The 24,752-nt window shown below is 44.7% G+C and overlaps 1 protein-coding gene across 1 annotated transcript; it reads left to right on the forward strand.

Moving 5' to 3' along the window:
* The first annotated feature begins 212 nt into the window (after positions 1–212).
* Positions 213–24,104, forward strand: notch1a (notch receptor 1a). The gene is made up of 34 exons (XM_031754579.2): positions 213–445; positions 1,615–1,696; positions 8,105–8,367; positions 8,471–8,809; positions 9,926–10,048; positions 10,130–10,363; positions 10,456–10,611; positions 10,738–10,923; positions 11,034–11,147; positions 11,709–11,822; positions 11,922–12,155; positions 12,256–12,366; positions 13,503–13,695; positions 13,776–13,921; positions 14,037–14,150; positions 14,766–14,885; positions 14,998–15,150; positions 15,243–15,471; positions 15,576–15,777; positions 15,869–16,022; positions 16,127–16,311; positions 16,842–16,974; positions 17,083–17,340; positions 17,432–17,544; positions 17,654–18,225; positions 18,314–18,754; positions 18,886–19,031; positions 19,148–19,361; positions 19,481–19,565; positions 19,657–19,819; positions 19,949–20,247; positions 20,357–20,504; positions 20,607–20,704; positions 21,571–24,104. The coding sequence occupies exons 1-34, from the start codon at positions 388–390 to the stop codon at positions 22,831–22,833; spliced, it is 7,443 nt and encodes a 2,480-aa protein (XP_031610439.1). The 5' UTR covers positions 213–387; the 3' UTR covers positions 22,834–24,104.
* The last annotated feature ends 648 nt before the right edge of the window (positions 24,105–24,752 follow it).

Here is a 24,752-nt window from a genome sequence, read left to right on the forward strand (position 1 = left end):
AGCAAAGAAATGGTTAAAAACCCCTATAAAATGCTGCTGTTTACTAAGTTTACTTTGAGAGGAGAGGGACACTGTTTCTTCCCCCCAGAGAGTAAGGAGACAGAGGAAGCGTGATTTCGTCCTGTGTGGGAGGAGGGGAGGTGTGGAGGAGTAGTGGGAGGAACTTGTAGAGTTGCCCACCGATTTCATTGAGAACTCGGAAGGCAGCAGGTTAACATCTATGAACTGAGTCCAGCTGAAGACTTCTCACCCATCTCTCGCTGTTGGATTTACCTCCACATTTTTTTCTTGGATATTTATTTCAAGACAACACCTGGATTCATCAGCTGCGGATCTATGCGAACCCAACGCGGGAGTCAACAACATTTGTGAAGTTGAAGAGAAGGAATGTATCGTTTCTTTGTGAAACTAACATTTCTGATTCCAGCAATCGCCATCGCACAAGGTAAACAATTTAAAAAAAAAGAATGTATTTATTTATTTATTTTTGAGCGTGCATTGCCACAGAGCATGGCCGAGACTTCTCTGTGATATTCGGAACAATTAAAGTGGGCTTTAGAGAAGTTTGTGAATTATAAAGAGGAAGCGAAAGACACTCGATTAAACTGATTTGAGTGATTTAAACGTGGTGCTGTATAATTATGATCGGAGTATTAAAAAGTGGCATAAATAAGTCTCGATGAAAGTTTTCGAGCTTCTCTTGGCCGTGGGAAAGTGAAGAAGCCAGAAGCTGCAGTGCGCTTGGCTGACTCCGCCGGTGTGCGCTAAATGAAGATGTTGGGAGCTATTCTGTCCGCTCATTGCAGAGCAGTCACACTAAATCAGCTGAGCTCATGCGGTAGATGCAGCAATGATGGAACCACGATCCAAAGCTAACTAACTGAACGCAACATTTAATTTTTTTCCTTACTCTAAATTTATATCAAGAATTTTATCAACAAATCTTTTTTAAGGCTTTATAAAAAACGATATTTAGAGTGTTAGACAATAAACTGCCTATTTGTAAGCTGTTATGAACACTTTCATGTAAAATATGAGATAATGGAAGTTGCGGAGGGACGCGGATTTGGGGGGGGGGGATGCAAGCACCTTTTGTCTACAAGTGTGGGAGAGTGTTGTGAGTGCCGGGTAGGCGGGGGGTGGTGGAGGAGGAGGCGCTGTTATTCCCGTCTGCCCGGTAAACAATACCCGAGGAGAGTGTTTTATGGCTCGTGCTGCACCACGATTTCTTTTGTTCCGCATCTGAGCCCCGCAGCTGCTGCGCTCTCCCCGCAAAAGCGTGCCCCCCCCCCTCCCTTGAATTAAAAAAAAAAAAAGCCACGCACCACGCGCTTCTAGCCTCACCAGTGTCCACGAACAGGCTTCCCAATATCCCCTGCGGACACTTGTGGAACAAATCAATTTAAAAATCACGACGCGTGTGCATTAAAATTTGCTAATAAAGCTGTGTTAAAAAAACAAAACAAAACTTAACTGCTGAATAAATCCCTCGTGATTTCACCTGCAACTTAATCCCGATTAATCGCAGTGTGCTCATTTCCCTCCTGTGTGCACAGAGAAACTGTGCTGAGTTAAACATGTTTTGATCTATATATTTGTTTATGCATTCAACAGGTCTTAAATGCTCTCTACCCACTGAGGCATGCCTTAATGGAGGAAGATGTGAAGCCACCCCAAACGGAAATGGTGAATGCAAGTAAGTAACAGGGAGTCTGAAAGCAACACATGAAGATGCTGCTGCGGGCAGTGAGGAAACACCATAGCTGTCTTTTTTGTGTGTTACTTGGAGCTTCTATGGTTGTAGTAGTGGACTGTGGGGCAATCGTGGTACTTGAAAGTTCTTTACGGGTGGGGAAGAAAAAGAGGCCACATATTCCCCCTTTTAATTCCAGCCTTTGAGCTGTGTCTGTGCTCAGCAACCAGAGGCCCTTAAGTTTCCTCTGGGCTGCTGTGCTCCTGTACCCCTCCGAGAGCTGCATTGCTCTCTGCACACATTCCCTGAAAAGAAAAGACTTTAAAGGAGTGCAGAAATGAAAAGAGAGAGCAGCCTCAGAGTGCTGGGGAGATGAGAAAGGGGAGGCCGGACACACACACACACACACACACAAAAACCCCAACCGCCCCCCCACCTTCATCAGCCCTTTAATGAATGCAAGTCCCCCTTCGCCCGGCAAAGTGAGAGGACGCGTCCAGTCCTAAATCTTGTTTTTCTGCTCTTTCATGGGCGACAGCTGGGGCTCGCCCGCCGCCCGTCACCCATTGTCCTGCAGTCAGAATAATGCTGTGTGACTAATCTGAGTGGGGCTTCCCATCATGCCACAGCCACCCCAAACACCACAACACACACCAAACCCCTGCCATACCCCCCTCCTCCTCCTCCAAAAGGCTTGTCTCCGTCGTTTTGAATGGCTCTCTCCCCCAACCACCCCCACCTCACCCGCTTGTGATCTCCATTTGAAAGCCAGATGGCTGGGAAATGTAATTGGATTGGATGTCAAGAGAGTGAGATTAATTGGAATAAAGTGCAGAAATTTGAGGGCGAACAAGTGGGAACAGACAGGGAGGCAGATTGTGGGGCTGTTTGTTTAGAGTGTGGATTGATGTTTATGGGTGAGACATTTTAATATGCAAACACGTTCCTTTGAGCTGACCTTCCTGTAAGTCTGTCAGTAGCATCCATTTCAGTTTTGAATGCGCAACAGGGTGATGGTAATGAGACCTCAACTTTATCTGGTCTGAGGTAGAAACTGGTGCTTTCTGAAAGCATCTTTATGTGTGATTTTTACTTGTGGAGTCACTTTTTTTTCTCCCCTCGTGAAAGAAACTCAGAGGTGGCCTGGTTTGCCCTGGGGCATGTGATCATGGCTGCCTCTCCTCTGGTCTGCGGGGACAAGGGAGAGCTATTGAAGGACCTACGCGAGTAGCCCAGGGGCACCAATTCACAATATGTGAATCTGCACGCTCTGCACACGCACACAGTCACACACAGCGCCCTGCACGTGTGCGCACGCTCTCACACAGAAACTCTCTCCACCCTCCAATCCCACAAAGCTGTTATTGTGTTCTTCATCTCTGCTCAGTCCAATTAAAAACAGACAGGATAAGAGCATCACTTCACCCACCCGCGCTCTCTCTTCCTCCTGGCTTCCCTCTCATTCATCATTCATCCTTGCCAAGCTAAGCAGCTATCAGTCATGGGGAACACTGTGAGATTCGGGGGGTCAGGGCAAAGTGTCTGTAGCAGAGAATCTTCCAGTAGTGGTCCATGTTTTTGTGCCATGCTGTGTCACATCAAATTCGCTTTTAAGTTTTGTGCTGATGACACACAGATGGAAATTCCGCTGAGTTAGAAGGGAGGGGATGCCTGCACTGTGACAAAAAAAGGAAAGCAGTGGTGGAGTTGAGTTGAGGGCATCTAAATTGTGCGGTCACCCTCACGTGATGTTTAGGGGAAGGTCGGCAGGTTATAACATGTCAAACCCACAGAGCCAACTATCGGACATACCACTGAATCATGTTCTGCTTTGTGGTTATGCAGCATATGGTGGCACAGTTTTGAGTGGTTAAGACAGATCTGAATCCTCTTTTCGGCACAGTTCTCACGAGTGTGAGAGTCGAATCACATGCCGACAATGAAGAACAAGATTACACCCTTCCTCCCTCCCCCAATATTACTTCATACCTTTAGGAAACTCATCAGGAAAAGATTTAGATTTGTCTTCTTTATTCATGTTGCGTTCACTGGAATCTGCTTTTTCTCAAGCTGATATTCAAGGAAGGATTTTAAGGTGATTTTGAACCCCAACAAACTGTAAATTCAACAAAAGTCAAAACCTCTAAAGATTGTAGCTTTAATTCATTCTACAATCACAGCAGTCAGCTTGGTAGAGTAAGGCTAGATTTAGATTAGGAAATATAACAGCTAGCTGTGTGGTTGACTGATTGGCTGAGATAGTAAGGTTCCCATGCTGGTTTTAAAAATGGAACCAGAGTATGGTCTCAGTGTGTGTGACAGCGTACACCTCCAGAGAAAATCAAAAGGAACAAAGGGGAACCAGCTTTAAAACCTTAAATGCTGTTTCCTCGATTGAAGACAAATCTCTTTACATTAAAAGACTGAGTAACTTTAGGGGAAGTCGGAGAGTTTATGTAAATTGTGGCGATATTGGACACGGAAACAGCAACAAGCGTCTGCAGTGGGGAAGTACTCGGTCGCAGTTCTGTGAATTAAGAGGTTATCTCAAGGTCTGGGGCTTCCTGTTTCCCACGAAGCTGCAGCAGTCTTTTTTAATGTAGGCAACTTTAAAGTTTGAGGGCACAAGCATAGTGTGAGTCAAATTTAGTTTCCATTTGTCAGACTGTAATAAGGGCAATGTCAGGTTAAAAGGTGGTTGCCCTCGGTCTGGCCTTTACGTGACTGACTCACTGTTATTGCTGATTTGCTGAAATGGGTGCCGTTTTGGTCAGAGGTAAGTGTTAAGAATAAACATCTCAACTGTCGCCCCACATGTCTCGAATACTGCACTGACAGAAATAGACCCGACGAGAGAATTTCACTTAATGTGACGTAGCTAGTAGAGTGAGCTGTAGGGTGTTGTTTATTGATGATAATGCGTCTCAGTCACAACCTGAAATGATTTTTACACTCTTCCTCTAAGAATGCTGCTCTTCATTTGTCCTCCTATAGGATTACCAGGAAGGTCTCTATAAAAGCTCAGCTCCCTGAATCAGGACATACAAGTGCTTAGTGGGTTTAAGGTGCCTGCTGGTGTTGCCTTTTTATTTGGGGTTTAAGCTCTAATGCTGCCACTCCCCTGGTTGGGCCCATTCCCCAGATGCCAGGGGCCCCTCTGATGTAGCACTGAAAGAGGCTGGTGGGAAAAAAAGGTCCCATCTTCTTACATCAACTTTGGAAGCAAAGTTGATGCGTAATTTTCAGATATATAACTCCCAGAAGAGAACGCATTGCATATGTAATTCAAAGACATATTTTTTCACACCTACTTTGTAGACTGATCTGGAAACCTTCAAAGCAGGAGATTCAAAGCGATGCTGTCAGAGCAGAGCGATAAGGGCCTGTGTCTCTCTAGTGGGTGTTGAAAGTTCATTTCTAGCAGTAGAGGTTATCAAATGAAATAACTCTTCTAATAAGTCAGAAAATGTGTGCACATGTCTTGATCTTTGTAGTAATTGCATGTGCATGGGGAATGTTATCTGGTTGGAGTGTGAGTCACCCTTTATAGCGACCAAATAAGTAACAATGAATTAATATGTTGTGGTAACACACTTGTACCCACCTGACTTGATGGTAATCTGAAGTAATAGACTCCAGACGACTCCATCGGCTTTCACTGATAATCATCATAAGAGGTGGAATGGCAGGCAGGTGTTTTTCCTGGTTTTGATCGTGAACTGGGATGTTTTTACAGCGTTGTTAAGTGAGTGCAGCAGAACAAGGTGCATGACACACACACACACGGAATCAGAGTTATGCCGTCGGCTGTTTACCATAGTTTTATGAATGAAAGTGAGCTCACTGTCAGGCTGTGCTGTTATTCAGACAGGTGCCAAATTCTTCTCATTCTGACCGCCTCTACCAACTTCACTGATTTTAGAGAGTGGAACAGAAACCGCTTTATTATTGTCCAATGATCCTTCTAAGATCCCCTTTTTTTAAAGATATGTGTTACTTGTAGAGAGTAATTTTTTGTTTAGGAAGGTGGCTTGATTTCCAAGCAATAATGTGCATTTTACCAGACCAAATGAGCTTGATTCAATGTTTATTAAACACTTTTATGCAGTTTAGCCCTTTTTAGGTTCAACAGGCTGAGAGTGCACAATCTTTGTATGACTATTATACACCCTTTTAATATAACAGTGTTTCTCTCTCATGGATTTTATTGGTGTAGTGGGAATTGAGAGGCTTCCAAATCCAGTGCATTTCTCATTTTCTCTAGCTGGGCTACATTGCTCCACTCTTGGTCTTACTAACAGATGTGGACCCCAGGGGTCACATCTTGGCTAATGATGAGACACATTCAAGGGAACATCAACTAACCAGACAAAGCAAATGAGGAGGAAAGGGCAGAAGCAAATATGTAATAAAGACAAAAGGACGAGTGAAAATCAAAAGAGAGAAGAAAAATAGTCGGTGATCTTGGAACATTTTCAAGTATCATGAAAGGAAAAACCAAGACTGACAACATTATACATGCCTTTGATTACTGTACGCCGCCCTCAGTCATTTCACATGACATTTTCCACAGCGGTGGCATTTCCAGTGCACAGTTGGGCACGTTTTGTGTCAGAGGATAAAGTCACCCCCAAGTGACAGATGGTAGATCAGGCCCAGCAGGGAGAGTGGAGAGAGGGAAGAGAAGGCAAAGGGGCTGTCCCACAGTCACAAAAGTGTTTAGGGTCAGAGGTCGGGGAAGCATCTGCTCTGGCCTGAGGGGACATTGCAGCGCTGGGAGAGACCTGTTGCCGTGGTGTGTGCTGCTGGTCTTTTCAGCGTGTGGGTGGATCTTTATCTCTGACTTCAGGACAAACATGATCTATTACAGTCAGTTTGCGTGGGAGTTAACTACACACACACACACACATACACACACACAAACACACACAGGATGGCACACGCACCATTATTAACACCTCGGTTTTATCATAGTGGGTGAGATTTTTGTACCTCAGCAGTGAATTACCTTTATAATGCGCTCAGTGTGTTTTCCCGGTGACTTCAAAGTCACCTCAAATGCTTTTACAATTTTGCACCAATTGCAACTGTCTGGACTCCCTGTGGAGGCCCTGCTAAAAACTCCCTGTTGGTCTCACCTATCTAAGCCAACAATAGAGTTTTGAACAATCCGGTGCAACACAAGGGGAAATCTGCACAAGGGAAACGGCTATGAGTTTAAAAGAAAAATGTCCCTTTAAAAGGAAAAAATGAGAAAGCTTAAAAACCTTCCCCATGGTAAGCTGAATGAGAGCTGAAGTAGAGAAAACTAGAAGGAAATCATTTATGCGAAAAGGGAAATAAAAAAAAAGGGGAACAGGTAAGGAAGAGAGGAATTAAGAATAAGTCGTGTGGTTTGGAGGCACAGAAGTTGCAACAGCTGACTTCACATGGGTTCTTTATGTCCCCGGAGGAGAGGTTGGCTTTGTCAGCACCCCTGTCTGAGAAGGGGACAGAAGGGAGGGGGAGGAGGAAGGGGAAAGGAGGAGGGGACACGAGGATGGGGGAGGAGAAGGAGTCCTGACCAACAGCTGCCTTCATTAACATGCGCACCTGCTCCCCGTGGAGATACTAGGAGGCCAACAGATGCCCTCCTTTACACATAACCACTCACACACTCAGGTCACAACTACACACAGTCACACAAGCCCCCCGATTCAAATGTAAACACTTTTCTGCTGACTTTAAATGCTCCCTCACGTGACAGATGGGACTGCAGTGTTATGGCTGCATATCAAATAATGTCTGTGCATTTCATTAGCACAATGCTAAAAACAGTCAATTTCTTGTACTCTTTGGTCAAAATGTATTGGTTTTTGTTTTTTACAATCACCCTGTAACCACAGTGGGCAGAACCCATCTTTGTGAAATTTATAAGAGAATTTGTTCAACTAACCAGCCACTTTGAGCTGTGTGACTTAGCAGTAACAGTCCTTGGTCTGGATAGGAGGGAAGCAGGCTTAGGGCCTGAATGCAGAGCTTCATATCAGTCATCCATGAGCGGCACATTCGCCTTGATCTCTACGGTCATTGTGGATGAGTATGGACAGCATGGGGGCGAAAGGTAGATGGGAACAGGCTGTTAGACTGCTAGACTATTTTGTGGCGTCTGTTGTCCCGGCAGAATGTATTTTCAAGGTTCTGAGGGAGGCTAATCCAGAGAGACGCATTAGAACAACATGTTATCCCTGTCACACTGCAGTGGGACTTTGCTGGGCGGGAAACTTTTAGTTCCCTTCTACACCTCCCCCTTACACATCAAACCCCTCCTTTTACTCCCCCTTTGTTTAGATAATTGTTCCCATGATAAAAAAAAAAAAAGTCATGCTTTTCTAATCATTGCTGCTCCCTCTCTTCGCTGTCTGTTCCCAGGTGTCCCAGTGACTACGTAGGCAGCCGGTGCCAGTATCCAAATCCCTGCAGTCCTTCGCCATGCCGCAACGGTGGCGAATGCCGCGCTGTTTCCCATGGCAACACGTTCGATTTCCGCTGCGTGTGCCGCCTGGGTTTCACTGACCGACTGTGCCTGACCCCCACCAACCACGCCTGTATGAGCTCCCCCTGTCGCAATGGAGGAACATGCCATCTCACTGCTCTCAATGCCTACCGCTGCGACTGTCCACCTGGATGGTCTGGTATGTATGGAAATGTTCAAAACTTGTTTAGTGACTACAGATTTCTTGCTCCTCTTTTCAGCCCTTTTTATGATTATTTCACTTTTACTGTGTTACTTTCCAGGTAAAACCTGCCAGGCTGCCAACCCATGTGCTTCCAATCCATGTGCAAATGGTGGCCTGTGCTCAGCCTTAGAATCCACCTACATCTGCAAATGCCCACGCGCTTTTACTGGTCAAACCTGCAAGCAAGATGTAAACGAGTGTGCCCAGACTCCCTCTCCCTGTCTCAATGGCGGCGTATGCGTGAATGAGGTGGGCTCGTACCACTGCCGTTGTCCTCAAGAGTACACAGGCCAGCACTGCGAGAACCCCTATCTGCCATGCAGCCCGTCACCATGCCAGAATGGAGGCACTTGCGTCCAGAAGGGGGACACCGCTTACGACTGTAGCTGTCTTCCAGGTATGGCACAAACATGAATTTACAGAGTAATGGTAGCTGCCACGTGGAGTTGTGGATGGTTAGTGTGGTAACAAAACACACAATTGTTTTTCCTGTTACATCAGTTGACCTACAAACCAGTCTGTTGTTGTAGTAAAATCTGATTAGGTGGAGTGGAGTAATCTGGAATCACCGCTCTTCCCTTCTCTCTGCCAGCCTGCACAGGCAGGATGCAGTTGCACAGACGTTTCCTTCTGATAATCGGTAGCAAGCCCATACAATGGCAGAGAAACCCACATGCACACAAACCTATAGATTTACACACCCTATTCACGAGGTCACAGACTCGCAAAAATATCTTGTTTTTCACATCAACACTGCCAGCCTGTCTGCCACATTTATTGCGCAATGTTGTGGTAACTGCTGTTAAGAGTCAAGACACCAGATGTGCAGAAAACACACACACAATACATACGTGTAGGTGCTGGGAAATGAAGAGGAGAAAAAACAATTAGGGATTTTGCAACAAACCTATACAGTACTTATGTTTAAATAATTCATACCATGCTTTCTAATTTTTATTAGAAAGCACTGTATAATTTTTCATGGAAGGTCACAGTTAGTTCCAAAGGTCACAATCTTACTTTGGAGTAGTAGCAGTGCACATTGTGGACTCTTATGGAAAGTATTACCTCCTTATCCCTAGCAAACCACATCAGTTAAAATAAAAGGGTGGTTGGATCTCTTGAAGCTTTCACTTGCCTGTGTTTTTGTCTCATTATGTGGTCAGCACAGAGCCCGTTGTTTGGACATGCGGATGAATAAGTGATGTTGTGTGTTGAAGTTTTAAGTCACGCTGTGTGCCAGTCGCGGGTGTCTTTGCTGGAATGCGTTTAGATAGCGCACCAGTACAGGCACCTGTGGAGCTGTGCGTTGATTGTTAAGAGGGCTATTGTGCCTATAAAACACCCACACAAGCCTTTGATGTTAACAGAGGAGACAGGCTGTGCTCTGCCACGAGGATACATATCTATTTTTATGCAGGAAGGAAAGGTCTGATTATTACCCGCAATCAAGTGTCGCAAGAGCTTTTCTACATTTTGACTCGTTTGTTCTCACCCCACGCCAATCCAACAGGCTTCACAGGCCACAACTGTGAGGTCAACATCGATGACTGTCCAGGCCACAACTGCCAGAACGGTGGTGTTTGTGTGGACGGGGTGAACACCTACAACTGCCGATGCCCACCTCATTACACAGGTACCTTTCACTTAAAGGCTTTAAAAATATCATCCAATAACATTTTAAGATAATAAATACCAACTTTTTTTTCTCTATTAGGTCAATACTGCACAGAAAATGTGGATGAGTGCGAGCTGATGCCCAACGCATGTCAGAATGGCGGGACGTGCCATGACACGCACGGTGGCTATCACTGCGTCTGTGTCAATGGGTGGACAGGCGACGACTGCAGCGAGAACATTGATGACTGCGCCAGTGCAGCTTGTCACCACGGTGCCACCTGCCACGACCGCGTGGCCTCATTCTTCTGCGAGTGCCCCCATGGACGCACAGGTATGGCTCTTGTGACCCCTCTGTGATTGCTATGTAGACGTATCATGATCTTAATGTTTAGAGAGTAAAATGTAATACATCCACGGCTACAGGTCTGTTGTGCCACCTTGATGATGCCTGCATCAGCAACCCATGCCAAAAGGGCTCCAACTGCGACACCAACCCAGTCAATGGCAAGGCAATATGCACCTGTCCCCCAGGTTACACTGGATCGGCCTGCAACCTGGATATTGATGAGTGCTCTCTGGGTAAGTTACCAGTTTGTCTCCTTTAGTTTGGATTACAACCCTCTGATGATTCTGAGTCTTTGCAGTTAACATGCAGAACCGATTTATTACATTTATTTATTACAACTTGCATATTTAATGTTTTAGGTGCCAACCCCTGTGAGCATGGCGGTCGCTGCCTCAACACAAAGGGTTCTTTCCAGTGCAAGTGCCTCCAAGGGTATGAAGGGCCTCGTTGTGAGATGGATGTCAACGAATGCATGTCTAATCCTTGCCACAATGATGCCACCTGCCTGGACCAGATCGGAGGGTTCCACTGCATCTGCATGCCAGGTAAAGCATCGGTTTGTAATACAAGAAGACTACTTTTCTTTTGACATGTTTTTTTCCTTTACTTTGTGGTAAGAACAGAAACGTGATCTGACCTATAACTCCCATTTCAGGATATGAGGGTGTGTTCTGCCACATCAACACAGATGAGTGTGCCAGCCAACCTTGTCTCAACAATGGCAAGTGCATTGACAAGATCAACTCCTTCCACTGCGAGTGCCCCAAAGGTGAGAAAATAATCTGATTACTAAAGTAAAAACAGAGCCACAAAAATAGCTTCCATATCATTTTAACCCTCTCTTTTTTTGGCAAGACAATGGGAGCAAAGAAAAGAGGGTATAAAAGAGTGGATCATTAACTATCTGTCAATGAGTGCCGTGCATGCAGTCCCCCGATTGAACGTAAATGATTTACTTCTTCTAATAGTGTCAGTGAAGCATTTACGAGTGCACTGGACAGAACAGACAGGGCTGCAGAAACATTAGCATATTTGGCGGGCTGGAGAGTTTGTGTAAGAGCTTAGCGCCAAAATTGGGGGGTAGGGATTGGTTTTTAGCTGGTAAGCTGTGGACTATTGTGATGTGGTTTGAAAGAAAGATTTCACTGCACAGTAAGAGCCCGAAAAAGGAGGGGTGAAGGGAGTGTTGTGGAATGATTTGTTAGGACTTTCAGCACCACGTGGCCTTTTTTAGATGCAAATTTACGCAATTTTCTGCATTTCTGCAAATATCTTTCCTCTCAATATTAAAAGAAGTTTAATTCTCTGTTTTAAAAAAATGCATCTGCAGGCTTTTCAGGGAGTCTCTGTCAGGTGGATGTTGACGAGTGTGCCAGCACACCCTGCAAGAATGGAGCTAAATGTACTGATGGACCCAACAAGTACACCTGTGAATGTGCTGAAGGTACACCAGACTAATCCTTTCTTCTAATTTATTGCGTAATCTTGTTTGTCTTTCTTAGAAAAGAGTTGCGGGTGTTAAAGCTGTTCTCCTACATTACAGGATACACAGGGCAGCACTGTGAGATTGACATCAATGAGTGCTACTCCAATCCCTGCCACTATGGCACCTGCAGGGATGGCCTGGCTTCCTTCACCTGTCAGTGCCGCCCTGGCTACACTGGTCGCTTGTGTGAAACTAACATCAATGAGTGTCTAAGCCAGCCCTGTAAGAACGGCGGCATTTGCCAGGACAAAGAAAATGCATACATCTGTTCCTGCCCACAAGGCACTGCAGGTGAGACTTTAATATTATACAACTGTGAAATTCTTCCAGTGCAATATGTCTGCACTTTCTTCACCTTTTTTCTGCCCCTTATGTATATTCTGATCTGCAGGTTTCAATTGTGAAGTGAACCTGGATGACTGCAAGAGCAAGCCCTGTGACTACGGGAAGTGCATCGACAAAATAAATGGCTATGAATGTGCATGCGAGCCTGGTTACACAGGTGAGTGCTGGGTGGAGTTTACAGGTGCAGGGGGGTGGTCACCTGAGCTTTGGGAGGGGCAGGTAGAACAGGTGGCTGGCGGACCAATTCCTGTGGAACAATGGTGTCATGTTGCCTATGTGGGACGAAGGAGAAGAGAAAGGGAACACAGCCTGATACATGCACACAGCTAACACAAAGCACTGACTTTGTTTGCCGTCTGAAAAGATTGTGACGTTGAGCTTGCAAAGACTCTGTAAACTGATACTTTGAAAGGAAAAGAGAGGCTGTCCTTTAATCACATATCTGATGGTTATTAGTGTGTCTGCACGACAAGCCAGTTAACACTTGATTTACTAAGCAAGCCAACCTGTAATGCACTAAAATACAGAACTTTGGTGACAGGCACTCTTTAACAAATAGAACACGCAGGTCACATGGATCCGGTTCTGACTGGTAGTGGCTATGTGATTGTGCTAAAACCAGGGGTGTGTGGTTAGGGGGAATGTGTGTGTGTGTGTGGATATGAAGGCTGCTCCCCCCCCCAAAAAAAAATCTTTTTGTGCCGAGTGTGGAGGGCACGGCAGGACTGAGACACAGAGGGACAGAGGACTATTGTAACTGAAGATCAGGCAGTTGGGCCCTCCTCTCCTGACTGATGAAGAGCATAGGAGGAGGGAGCCGGGTACGAGATCAGAAAGGGGGGGGGGGTTAATTGTTACTCAGCCGTGTGTGAAATAAGTCTGGCCTTCTGTCCCTGTAAACAGCCCAGGGTGAGGTTAGGTCTCCTGGATGGGGGTGGTGTGTGTGAGTGTGCTCCCCCCTCTCTGTGATTCAGCTGAAACGCTCCTTCTGCCTATTCAACAGGGCCCTATTCAATCAATGTAGGAGAGGTAAAAGAGCCTCCAGGGGCCACCAGGCTTGGCGCACATTGTATTTGTTGAATATTGAGGGAGTTTGTCTTTTTTGTCATATGCAAAAAAAAAAACCCTGCACAGATTATCTCAGTGAGCAAACTGTAAGGCCTTAAATTATATCACATGGGAGTATCCAGCTGTTTGGCTTCGATAATGGCCAGCTTAGATATTGATCACTTCAGATCATCCAAAAGGAATGTTTGTGACACTGTCCTTAAAACCAGATTTACTGTCTTACAGGAGCAATGTGTAACATCAACATTGACGACTGTGCCATCAACCCCTGTCACAATGGAGGCACATGTGTGGATGGCATCAACAGCTTCACCTGCCTGTGCCCAGAGGGATACAATGATGCCACCTGTTTGTCCGAGGTTGACGAGTGTAGCAGCAACCCCTGCATACATGGCAGATGCCAGGACCTTCTTAATGGGTGAGGATCCAGGTTTTATGAGAAAAAAAAGTACACACACACATTTATATATCAATTACTGACAAGCCTTTCTACTAAAGATACAAATGTACCTGTGACTCTGGCTGGAGCGGCCAAAATTGCGACATCAATAACAATGAATGTGAGTCCAACCCATGCATGAACGGAGGAACCTGCAAGGATATGACCAGCGGATACCACTGCACGTGCCGAGTTGGCTTCACAGGTCAGTGTTCGACCCTACCTGCACTTTTCTTTTTTATTTGCTCACAGATTGAATGAGGAGAGCCTTCTTGGCCAACATCTAACCAAAGTGTGTTCTCTAATTCCAACTGCTGTAGGTCCTAATTGCCAAACTAACATCAATGAGTGCGCCTCCAACCCCTGCCTCAACCAGGGCACTTGCATCGATGATGTGGCTGGATACAAGTGCAATTGTTTGCTGCCTTACACCGGTACGACATGTAACTGCTTATGTGTGAGAATTACAACTGCTAACTGGTTTTATCATTTAATTAGCAGCTGCTTTTAGCTGTTTTCACAGGTCTGATAGCATGAACACAATCTTCCAAGTTTCCACTGAAAAAAGTTTACACTATTATATTCCGTGTTGTTTTTGAAAATATCGCCCAGCGGCTACTGACAGGGATGTCTGGTTTTTGGCGTCTCTGTGTGGAAAGATCTGCTCGTCTGTTTTGCTGGGATAATAGCATGTGTGTGTGTTTTTTGGAATAACAGGCCGTTGTGGCTAATGTAAGCCAGAGACCCGGACACTACTCCAAGCACTAGTCCCACTTCCGCCATGTCCTGTTTCCTGTCTATGAACAAACAATAGCAGGAAACAGGAAGGCCTTTCCTGTTTGGCTAAGATGTCATGGAAATGAATAAGGAAGTGGGATGGAAACTGGAATTTAAAAAAAAAATTTTATGTCGCTTTTAAAACTGTGTTTTGCAGTCATTGAAACTGTAGTGCTTATTATCTATTTTGTTACATGGGGTTAGGTACTCAAAGGAGCTCCTGTGTAATGCCAGAGTGATTCAATCAATGTTGGTTTTTTTGGTCATACCAGGTGAAAATTGTGAGACTCTACTGGCCCCCTGCAGTCCCAGGCCATGTAAAAACGGTGGAATATGTAAGGAGTCAGAAGATTATCAAAGCTTCTCCTGCATCTGCCCTGAAGGATGGCAAGGTATACATTTTTCCAGCTAGTGTTTTTCTGATTGTTTGGCTGAATGTGTGTGTAGTCAGTTAGTATATAATTACCCAACAGTACAATACATTTTTTTTGTTTTCCCCTTCAGGTCAGACATGTGAGATCGATATCAACGAATGCGTGAAGAGCCCATGTCGCAATGGCGCCCTTTGCCTCAACACCATGGGAAGTTACCAGTGCAAGTGCCAGCCAGGTTACTCTGGCCAGAAGTGTGAGACAGACATCGATGACTGCAAACCAAGTAAGAAGCACATCTAAAGCCTTTTAAGTTCCCACTTTGTGTTTGACTTAAAACAAGAGTGGCAATCATACTTCCTTTTTCTTGCGTTTCAGATCCCTGCAGTAATGGTGGCCTGTGCCACGATGGCATCAACAGTTTCACATGCACCTGTCCGCCCGGGTTTCGTGGTGGCAGATGCGAGCAGGACATAAATGAGTGCGAGAGCAACCCGTGCAGGAACGGGGCCAACTGCACCGATTGTGTGAACAGCTACACCTGCACCTGCCCACCTGGCTTCAGCGGTATCAACTGTGAGATCAACACAAACGACTGCACTGACAGGTAGCTCCCATTCTTAGTACAATCTGTAATTATTAAACTGTTCTGATGAACTGACCCAGAGGAAAGTAAGCGATTTAACGTTTCTTATTTTCTTGTTTCAATAGCTCTTGCTTTAATGGCGGCACCTGTGTGGATGGAATCAACACTTTCACCTGCTTGTGCTTACCCGGATTCACAGGCAGCTATTGTCAATATGATATCAATGAGTGTGACTCCAAGCCATGCCTCAATGGAGGCACTTGTCTTGACAGTTATGGGACCTACAAATGCACCTGTCCTCATGGCTACACAGGGATCAATTGTCAGGTAGGGAGAAATATTCTTATCTTTGTCTTATCACATGCCGTGGCTTCTTCACTACATCTAAGTACCTTCTCTCTTTTTTATGCCAAATTAGAATCTTGTGCGCTGGTGTGACTCTGCTCCCTGCAAAAATGGAGGCTTGTGTTGGCAGCAAGGTGCCTCCTACACCTGCCAGTGTCAGACTGGATGGACTGGCCTCTACTGTGACATCCCAAGTGTTTCCTGTGAGGTGGCAGCTAAACAGCAAGGTACGCTCATTTCGATTATGAGGTGAAGCTTTTGATAGTACATTTGCTATAGTCTGGTTGGCAGTTTGTACATTCTGAAACTCCTCGTTTGTCTTTGATTGCAGGTGTTGACGTGGCTCACTTATGCCGGAATTCAGGCCAGTGTCTGGATGCTGGAAACACGCATTATTGCCGCTGCCAAGCTGGCTACACTGGCAGTTACTGCCAGGAACAGGTGGATGAGTGCTCACCCAACCCTTGCCAAAATGGAGCCACCTGCACTGATTATCTAGGAGGCTACAGTTGTGAGGTAAAAGGATATATGAGTAATTTAAAGATAAATTAATTTATTTAAAAAAGAGATAGGACTCTGTCAGCTAAGCCAGCTTTACTTGATAAACCATTGTCACCAGGACACTGATTTATATTTGGTGCTATGACTCTGTTCTGGGAACTTCCTATATATGTGGTACTCGTAAGGCACCTCCCAACCCTTTCGTGAACATGCATGGAAACCAGGGGGCAGTGCAGTAGCAGAGTAGGCATCACTGACAATCATTCTAACAGTGATTAAGTCAGTTAGAGCATTAAATGAGGAGTTGGACTAGAGGTGGGTTGCAAAGTGGTTTGCAGGTGCATATGGGTATCAGCTGAGCCACCAAGTTATGTTGGTTGGCATTAAGACAAACTGTTCTGAAGGGATTGCAGCTGATATGGATTTCATAGTCCGTCTTAAATACGATATAATAGATACATCAAGAGGCTGTTTATTTCTGTTAACCCTCTAAACTTGTTTTTCATTTAAATAACAAAATATGGTTGAATATCTTTCATTGTCAGTGTGTCCCTGGCTACCATGGTGTGAATTGCTCAAAAGAGATCAATGAATGTCAGTCTCAGCCCTGCCAAAATGGAGGGACCTGCATCGACCTAATCAACACATACAAGTGCTCGTGTCCCAGAGGAACACAAGGTATCTAATAGTTTAGCATATGTGCATACACACATTCCCAAAAATATACTTGATAAATGAATGCCTAGGTATCCATGGTGTGTAACCCAACTTATCTGTTTCCCGTAGGTGTCCACTGCGAGATCAACTTAGATGACTGCAACCCCTCCAGAGACCCACTCACTAATGAGCCCAAGTGCTTTAACAATGGCAAGTGTGTGGACCGCATTGGAGGCTACCAGTGTGTGTGCCCACCAGGTTATGTAGGTGAGCGCTGTGAAGGTGACGTCAATGAGTGTTTGTCAGATCCTTGTGACCCCAGAGGCTCCTACAACTGCATCCAACTCACTAACAGCTACCGGTGTGAATGCCGCACTGGGTATACAGGTACTGAATGTGGATCAGCAGCAAAAGTAAAGCAAAAGTCTAAATGTTTTCTAAGAGCAGCTGACACATGCTTTTTGCTTCTGTGCCACAGGCCAGCGTTGTGACAAGGTATTTGATGGCTGCAAAGGGCGACCTTGCAGAAATGGGGGGACATGTGCTGTTGCCAGTAACACACCTCATGGTTTTGTCTGCAAATGTCCACCTGTGAGTATAACATTATAGCGTCTACTTAAATGTTAGCACTTAAAAAAGTCCTTTTAAACCAAAGCATAGCACACTAATAATAAGGTGTGTCTCATTTCTGCCCCTGTAGGGTTTCACTGGCTCCACCTGCGAGTATGACTCTCGTGCCTGTGGCAGTCTGAATTGCAGGAATGGTGGCACATGTGTGTCAGGCCACCTAGGTCCACGCTGCCTGTGTCCTTCAACCTTCACCGGGCCTGAGTGCCAAACTCCGACTGACAGCCTCTGCATCTCCAACCCTTGTTACAATGGTGGCACTTGCCAGATAACTCCAGACCCTCCGTTTTTCCAGTGTAGCTGCCCCAGCAACTTCAATGGTCTGCTGTGCCATATACTTGACTACTCGTTCGTTGGCGGGTTTGGCCGGGACATCACCCCACCTCCGGAGGTGGAGATGAGCTGCGAGATTCCACAGTGTGACGAGTTTGCAGGAAACCACATCTGCAACTCGGTGTGCAACAACCACGCCTGCGGCTGGGATGGAGGAGACTGCTCGCTTAATTTTGATGATCCGTGGCAAAACTGCTCCTCTGCTTTACAGTGCTGGCGATACTTCAATGATGGGAAGTGTGATGGGCAGTGTAATAGCCCTGGGTGTCTCTATGATGGTTTTGATTGCCAAGGACAAGAAGGACAATGCAAGTAAGTGTCATAGAAATCTCTTGGATATTTTATTAAAGAGTTGTGGGTCGGTATCAGAATATTAACCCAGTCTTCTTTTGTTTTTCAGCCCTCTATATGATCAGTATTGTAAAGACCACTATGCTGATGGTCACTGTGACCAGGGCTGCAACAACGCAGAATGTGAATGGGACGGACTGGACTGTGCCAACAACATGCCAGAGAAACTGGCTGATGGACATTTAGTTCTTGTGGTCCACATCCCACCAGATGAGCTTAAGAACCGCTCTTCAGCCTTCCTCAGAGAGCTCAGCAGTGTCCTTCACACTAATGTGGTGTTCCGCCGTGACGCCAAAGGAGAACCCATGATCTTCCCTTACTATGGCAATGAGCAAGACCTTGTTAAGCACAATGTGCTGAAGCGCTCTGCAGATGGGTGGCCTGACTGGACTTCGATGCCAGCCAGTGTTTTGGATCAAGTTAAAGATGGTGTGTCGTCCATCGTCAGCTCACGGAAACGCAGAGAGTTGGATCCTTTGCAAATCAAAGGGTAGGGCACAACAAAGAGAGTTTTAGCTATGTTTAACATTTAATTACTAAATAATTACACTGATTTGTATTCACATCACAAAAAGGCTAAAAAAGGTTAATGCTAATGTGATTATCTATCTCTGCTCATAGGTCTGTGGTGTACCTGGAGATTGACAACCGTCAGTGTTACCAGCAGTCTACTGAATGCTTCCAGAGTGCCACAGATGTAGCTGCATTCCTTGGAGCACTGGCCACCAGTGGGAATCTCAATGTTCCCTACATTGAAGCTGTCACAAGTACGTGTCTCAGTTTCAGCCATAAGATTTTGCATGCATATACATGTATATGCATACACAAACACAATGCATTTCAGTCACATGTAAAATAATTTTATTTTAAACAATCATTCCAGGTGTGAGACCTACTCCCTCTGGTTCAGAGCTCTACCCCATGTATATAGTCTTCCTCGGTTTGGCTGCTCTGGGTTTCATCTGCCTGGGTGTTCTGGTGTCCCGTAAGCGGCGACGAGAGCACGGCCAGCTCTGGTTTCCTGAAGGATTCAAAGCATCGGAGCCAAGCAAAAAGAAACGCAGCGAGCCACTGGGAGAGGATTCTGTTGGCTTAAAGTAAGTGCACTCTGAAAGTGGAATGTGGAGGTTATTGGCACTGGCAGTGGGTCACTATATTTGGGTGACTTGTATTTGCTTTGCTGTAGGTGCTCTAATCTGCAACCTCTTTTCAATAGGCCAATGAAACACTCGGACATGAACCTTATGGATGACAATCAAAATGAATGGGAGGACGAGGATCCGGAGTGCAAGCGCTTCAGGGTAAGAAGAGTTTTCCTTTGCACCAAAGCTGTCCATTCTAAATTTTATCATCTCTGATACTAACACTGACACTAACTGGTGTGTCTTTCAGTTTGAGGAACAGGCCATGTTGGATTTGGGTGATCATACAGATCACAGGAAATGGACACAGCAACATCTGGATGCAGCGGACCTGCGGATTGAATCCATTGCTCCTACACCTCCTCAGGGAGACATAGAGAATGGATGCATGGATGTCAATGTCAGAGGACCAGGTGTGTAACTGGAAAACTCACAATTTCTCTGTCAGGGTGTCACAAATGAATAAAACATAAATTATCTTTTGAATTACAACTGACTGAAGATGCTTATATACTCACTGATCCACTCCCCCTTCTTTTCAGATGGTTTTACTCCCTTGATGATCGCCTCCTGCAGCGGTGGAGGACTGGAGAATGGCAACAGTGAAGAGGAAGAGGATCCATCGGCAGAAATAATCTCTGACTTTATTTACCAAGGCGCCAACCTCCATAACCAGACTGACCGTACAGGCGAGACTGCCCTCCACCTGGCTGCCCGCTATGCCCGCTCAGATGCCGCCAAACGCCTCTTGGAATCCAGCGCAGATGCCAACGTTCAGGACAACATGGGTCGCACACCGCTTCATGCAGCCGTGGCAGCAGATGCACAGGGAGTGTTCCAGGTAAATGCCCTGGAAATCCCCTCAGGATTTTATTTTCAGGACAAAGTTCGTCCCAGTTTGACCCAACAGTTTAAATTAATTTAACAAAAAACATCTTGTGTCCTTGCAGATTTTAATCCGAAACCGTGCTACTGATCTTGACGCCCGCATGCATGATGGAACAACACCATTGATTCTGGCGGCCCGTTTAGCAGTTGAGGGCATGGTTGAAGAACTTATCAACTGTCACGCCGATGCTAATGCCACTGATGAATCTGGTAGCTAAAGTTTTATCAAACTACAATCTCTACAGTTTTCACAAATGGCTTATTGTGCTAGGGGCCGTGATAATAAACCCTGAATTTGCACTCTCTCTGCAGGTAAATCTGCTCTGCATTGGGCTGCAGCTGTAAACAATGTGGAGGCTGCTGTGGTACTGCTGAAAAATGGTGCCAACAAAGATATGCAAGATAATAAGGTATGTGAAATGATATGCATTTAATGGAGGTTTTCCACAAGCATTTATCTTTACATTTACAGTGATTATCTAGTGTATGAAGTGTGGGTATTTCCACCCAGGAGAGCATACCTCCCTGCTAGAACATGTACTTGTATATCCTTGATAAGAACAACAGGTATAATAAGTCATACACATAAAAAAAGATGAGATGGGGTGAAAAGCAGCTTAGAGATGCAGCAAAGGTAGGCAATCTTAAGCAGCTTAAACACTGTATAAAAGTCCTGTTTGAGATTTGTTAGTTAGATCAACAACAAAACAGAAAAAAACTGTTATCAGCTGCTGACTAGACTTCTACAGTGAATTGTTGTTGCAACCTACGTAAGTGGCCAACATCATTGGTGGTGGTGTGCCAAAAAAAAAGCCTGTTTTGTTATAAATTTAATGTTATATTTGTTGTAATTTCTGCTGCCCTCTTGGCCAGATCTCTCAAGAAAAACAATTTTTTTTATGTCAATGGTTTTAACCAATTACATGCAGGATATATAAAATTCACATTGCTAAAAATCTGATCATCTGTGATACATTAATACATCATTATTATTCCTTATACTGATTCAATAATTGTTATTCTCACACTGATAAATGAAAAAACTGTGGCAATGGTTGGAATCAACTGAACTGGCCAATCACAAAAGTTATGGGCTGCATCACTGCGATGTGTAGTTAGATTTCTAGGGAGGTGCATACCAGATTATGCTGTGGGGCTTCAGAGAGGTTTGTAGTTACAGTGGTGTAGAATTCCTGCTGAAGCAGAAATCACCAGTTAGACTGACTTTGTGGCCTGCCTTAACTAATGATAATCTCAATATTTGGTTTCTTTATAGGAAGAAACGCCACTCTTCTTGGCAGCCCGTGAAGGCAGCTATGAGACAGCGAAAGTTCTTCTGGAGCATTTTGCCAATCGTGAGATCACTGATCATCTTGACCAGCTGCCCAGAGATATTGCCCAGGAACGCATGCACCATGACATTGTGCGTCTTCTGGATGAATACAATGTGGTCCGGAGTCCTGGGCTTCATAGCGCACCCCTAAGCACCTCCACCCTCTCCCCACCTCTCTGCTCCCCCAATGACTATCTCAGCAACCTCAAGCCAAACGTTTCGGGCAAGAAGATTCGTAAGCCTAGCTCGGGTGGAAAAGGAGGAAAGGACAGCGGCAAAGATAATAGGCTGAAGAAGAAAAAGTCAATGGATGGGAAGAGTAACTTGCTAGACACATCAGCTGTCCTCTCACCAGTTGATTCCCTCGAGTCACCTCATGGCTACCTTTCCGATGTTGCCTCGCCTCCCATGGCTTCCCCCTTTCAGCAGTCGCCCCCAATGTCTTTAAATCACCTGCAGGGGAATGGAGATTCCCATCCTGGCCAGATGAACATGGGTAAGGATCTGAGTTGCATGGCTTTTGATCCTAACCCACCCCGTCTCTCCCATTTGCCTGTGTCCAGCCCCAACAGTCAGGGCGCAACATCTATAGGTGGTAGCAGAGGAGGGCAGTGTGACTGGGTCTCCAGGATGCACTCAAGCATAGGCCAGCAAGGAAGCTTCGCCCAACCGCCACAGATAACCCATAACATGATGGGTCCTCTGCATGGTGTCAGTACTGCCACCCTGTCTCAGATAATGGGCTACCAGAATCTGCAAACCAGCCATCTGGGCTCGTCCGCTCACATGATGCAACAGGCTCACTCGCGGCAGCTCCAGCACCAGAACTCTAACAACACCACAGCCGCTCAGTCCCTCAGCCAGAGTTTCCCAACTGTTGAGCTGAATGGATCTGACATGCAGCAAAACAACTGCTCAGGCCGCACCATGCCCATCCACACGGTGATGCCGCAGGAGACCCAGATCCTTGGCACCCAGTTTCTCACCCCTCCATCTCAGCACAGCTATTCAGGCCCAATAGACAACACACCTAGCCACCAGCTACAGGTGCCTGACCACCCATTTTTAACCCCCTCCCCTGGGTCCCCTGACCAATGGTCCAGCTCTTCCCCACATTCCAACATGTCTGATTGGTCAGAGGGCATCTCCAGCCCTCCCACAAGTATCCACTCGCAGATGAATCTCATCCCAGACCAGTTTAAGTAAAAACTTGTAAAATGGACTGAACTCTTGTGTGGACTACATAAAAAATATCCAATGTTCACCACGAAAGACAGAAAAAACTTGTTTCAAGACTGAACATGATCTTTTTTTCTATTATCAGTTTTTATACTAATGACAAGAACAATTTTAGTAATTTTGTATTTATTTATGTGCTTTTTTGACCTGAAAGATAAAGATGTTTTTATATTTATGCTTTTAAATTTTTATTGTTTTGGGGGGTTTTTTTGTTCTGTTTTTTATGTATGGGAAGACTAGAACCCATAAAAGGGAGTATATATCAGAAAACAGCTCCTAAGTGTGTACACTGGCTATTTATTTCTGTCTTCTGTTGATATATTTACTCGATTTATTTTAATATTTTGACGTATCGGTCTTGACAGATTTTATCCTTGGGTTGCTTTATGTTTGTACTTTCAAAAAAATTTATAGATTATTTTAAAGTTTCAGTATTAATTATATTCTAACCTCGTTTGTCCTTTTAATTTCCACAATTTTTGTTACTAAACTACATTTCACTAAGTCTTATCAGAGTCTGCTTTGATCAGATTTGTACATAAAGCGTCACCTTTCATGATGTTGCTTGCTACACTATTCTCTGTAAAAATAAAATAAAATAATGGTGGAGACAGTAACTGAGCAAAGGTATCAAAGATATAATACTTTAAAAATGTTGGACCTTAAAGCACAGAACAACTATGTCCTGCCGGCTGAGAGCTGCTTTTGAGAATGAGTATAAGTCATCTCAGTAAATCTGAGCCTGTTCTATTGAATAGCACTCTTGGCTGGCGATGAGTAATAGATTTGTGGTCATTCGTGATGCAAGGACTGTTTCTTTATTGCATACTTTTATCACAAATCAATGATTACATGTTTAACCTGTTTTGTGTTAAATGGCAAACCTGTAGTAGAACACTGAAATGTTACATTTGCCACAATTTCAAATAGTGCCAGTGCTTTTTGAAACGCAATGTATGTGTGTGTGAATTTTCTTGTAAAATATGTGGGGCAGAAATTGTGAAGGAAGCTGGGACCTTTGTATGTTTAATGGCATCACCTGCACTTTTAAAGGAGTGTGGTTTAAGGTGTTTAAATGTCATGTTTTATAAACTAATCCAGAGTTAAAGGTGTTTTTTTAAGAAAAAACAATGAATTCAAAATCAAACATCATGCAAAGTTGTAGTTTGCAAAGAAATATTTGCTGAATAAAAATGTTTTGTAAAAATGGTCTTGATTCAATAAAAGCTATTGTTAAGCTTTAAAATGTGTGTCTTTCTGAATTTTATGTTATTTCCTGAAAAAGAACATTTCTGCTAGGGTTGCTGATAAACATTTCTGTTGATGTTAACTGAACTAGATAAGAATAAATGCATGTTTGCTACTATCGCTATTCATGCTGTGGGCTTGCTAACTTATCTGCTGAAGATTATAGCTGATTTGAAAGGATGCCACAAAGGAATTATGTCATTATTTACATCTCTTCAAGTTTCAGTGGACTTATAACAATATGGAACATGTACAATGCTGACAGTTTTTCTTCCTGGTGCCTACCAGACAGGTTTAGGCCAGTGCCAACAGTGCTGTCACATTACAGTCAAGAGTTGCCAGACAGTGGGATAGCAGTCAGATGTGAGAGGGCTTCTTCTTTTATATTTGTAAATAATTATTTTCCTTGAATATCTGTTGGAGTGAGACAATAGCATAAGCTGACTGGGAGCTTACAACAGAACAAGTAACTAAATGTGTTTCTTGCAATGGTTAATGTTCATGAGTCAGAAGATTATCGAGCAGTGTGTGTGTGTGTGTGTGTGTGTGTGTGTGTGTGTGTGTGTGTGTGTGTGTGTGTGTGTGTGTGTGGCAGGGTTGCAGGATCTCTCACCCCAACCGGTCGCAGCAGACGGCCG

This window comes from Oreochromis aureus, linkage group 7 (genome assembly GCF_013358895.1).
Source record: "Oreochromis aureus strain Israel breed Guangdong linkage group 7, ZZ_aureus, whole genome shotgun sequence".
NCBI lineage: Eukaryota > Metazoa > Chordata > Actinopteri > Cichliformes > Cichlidae > Oreochromis > Oreochromis aureus.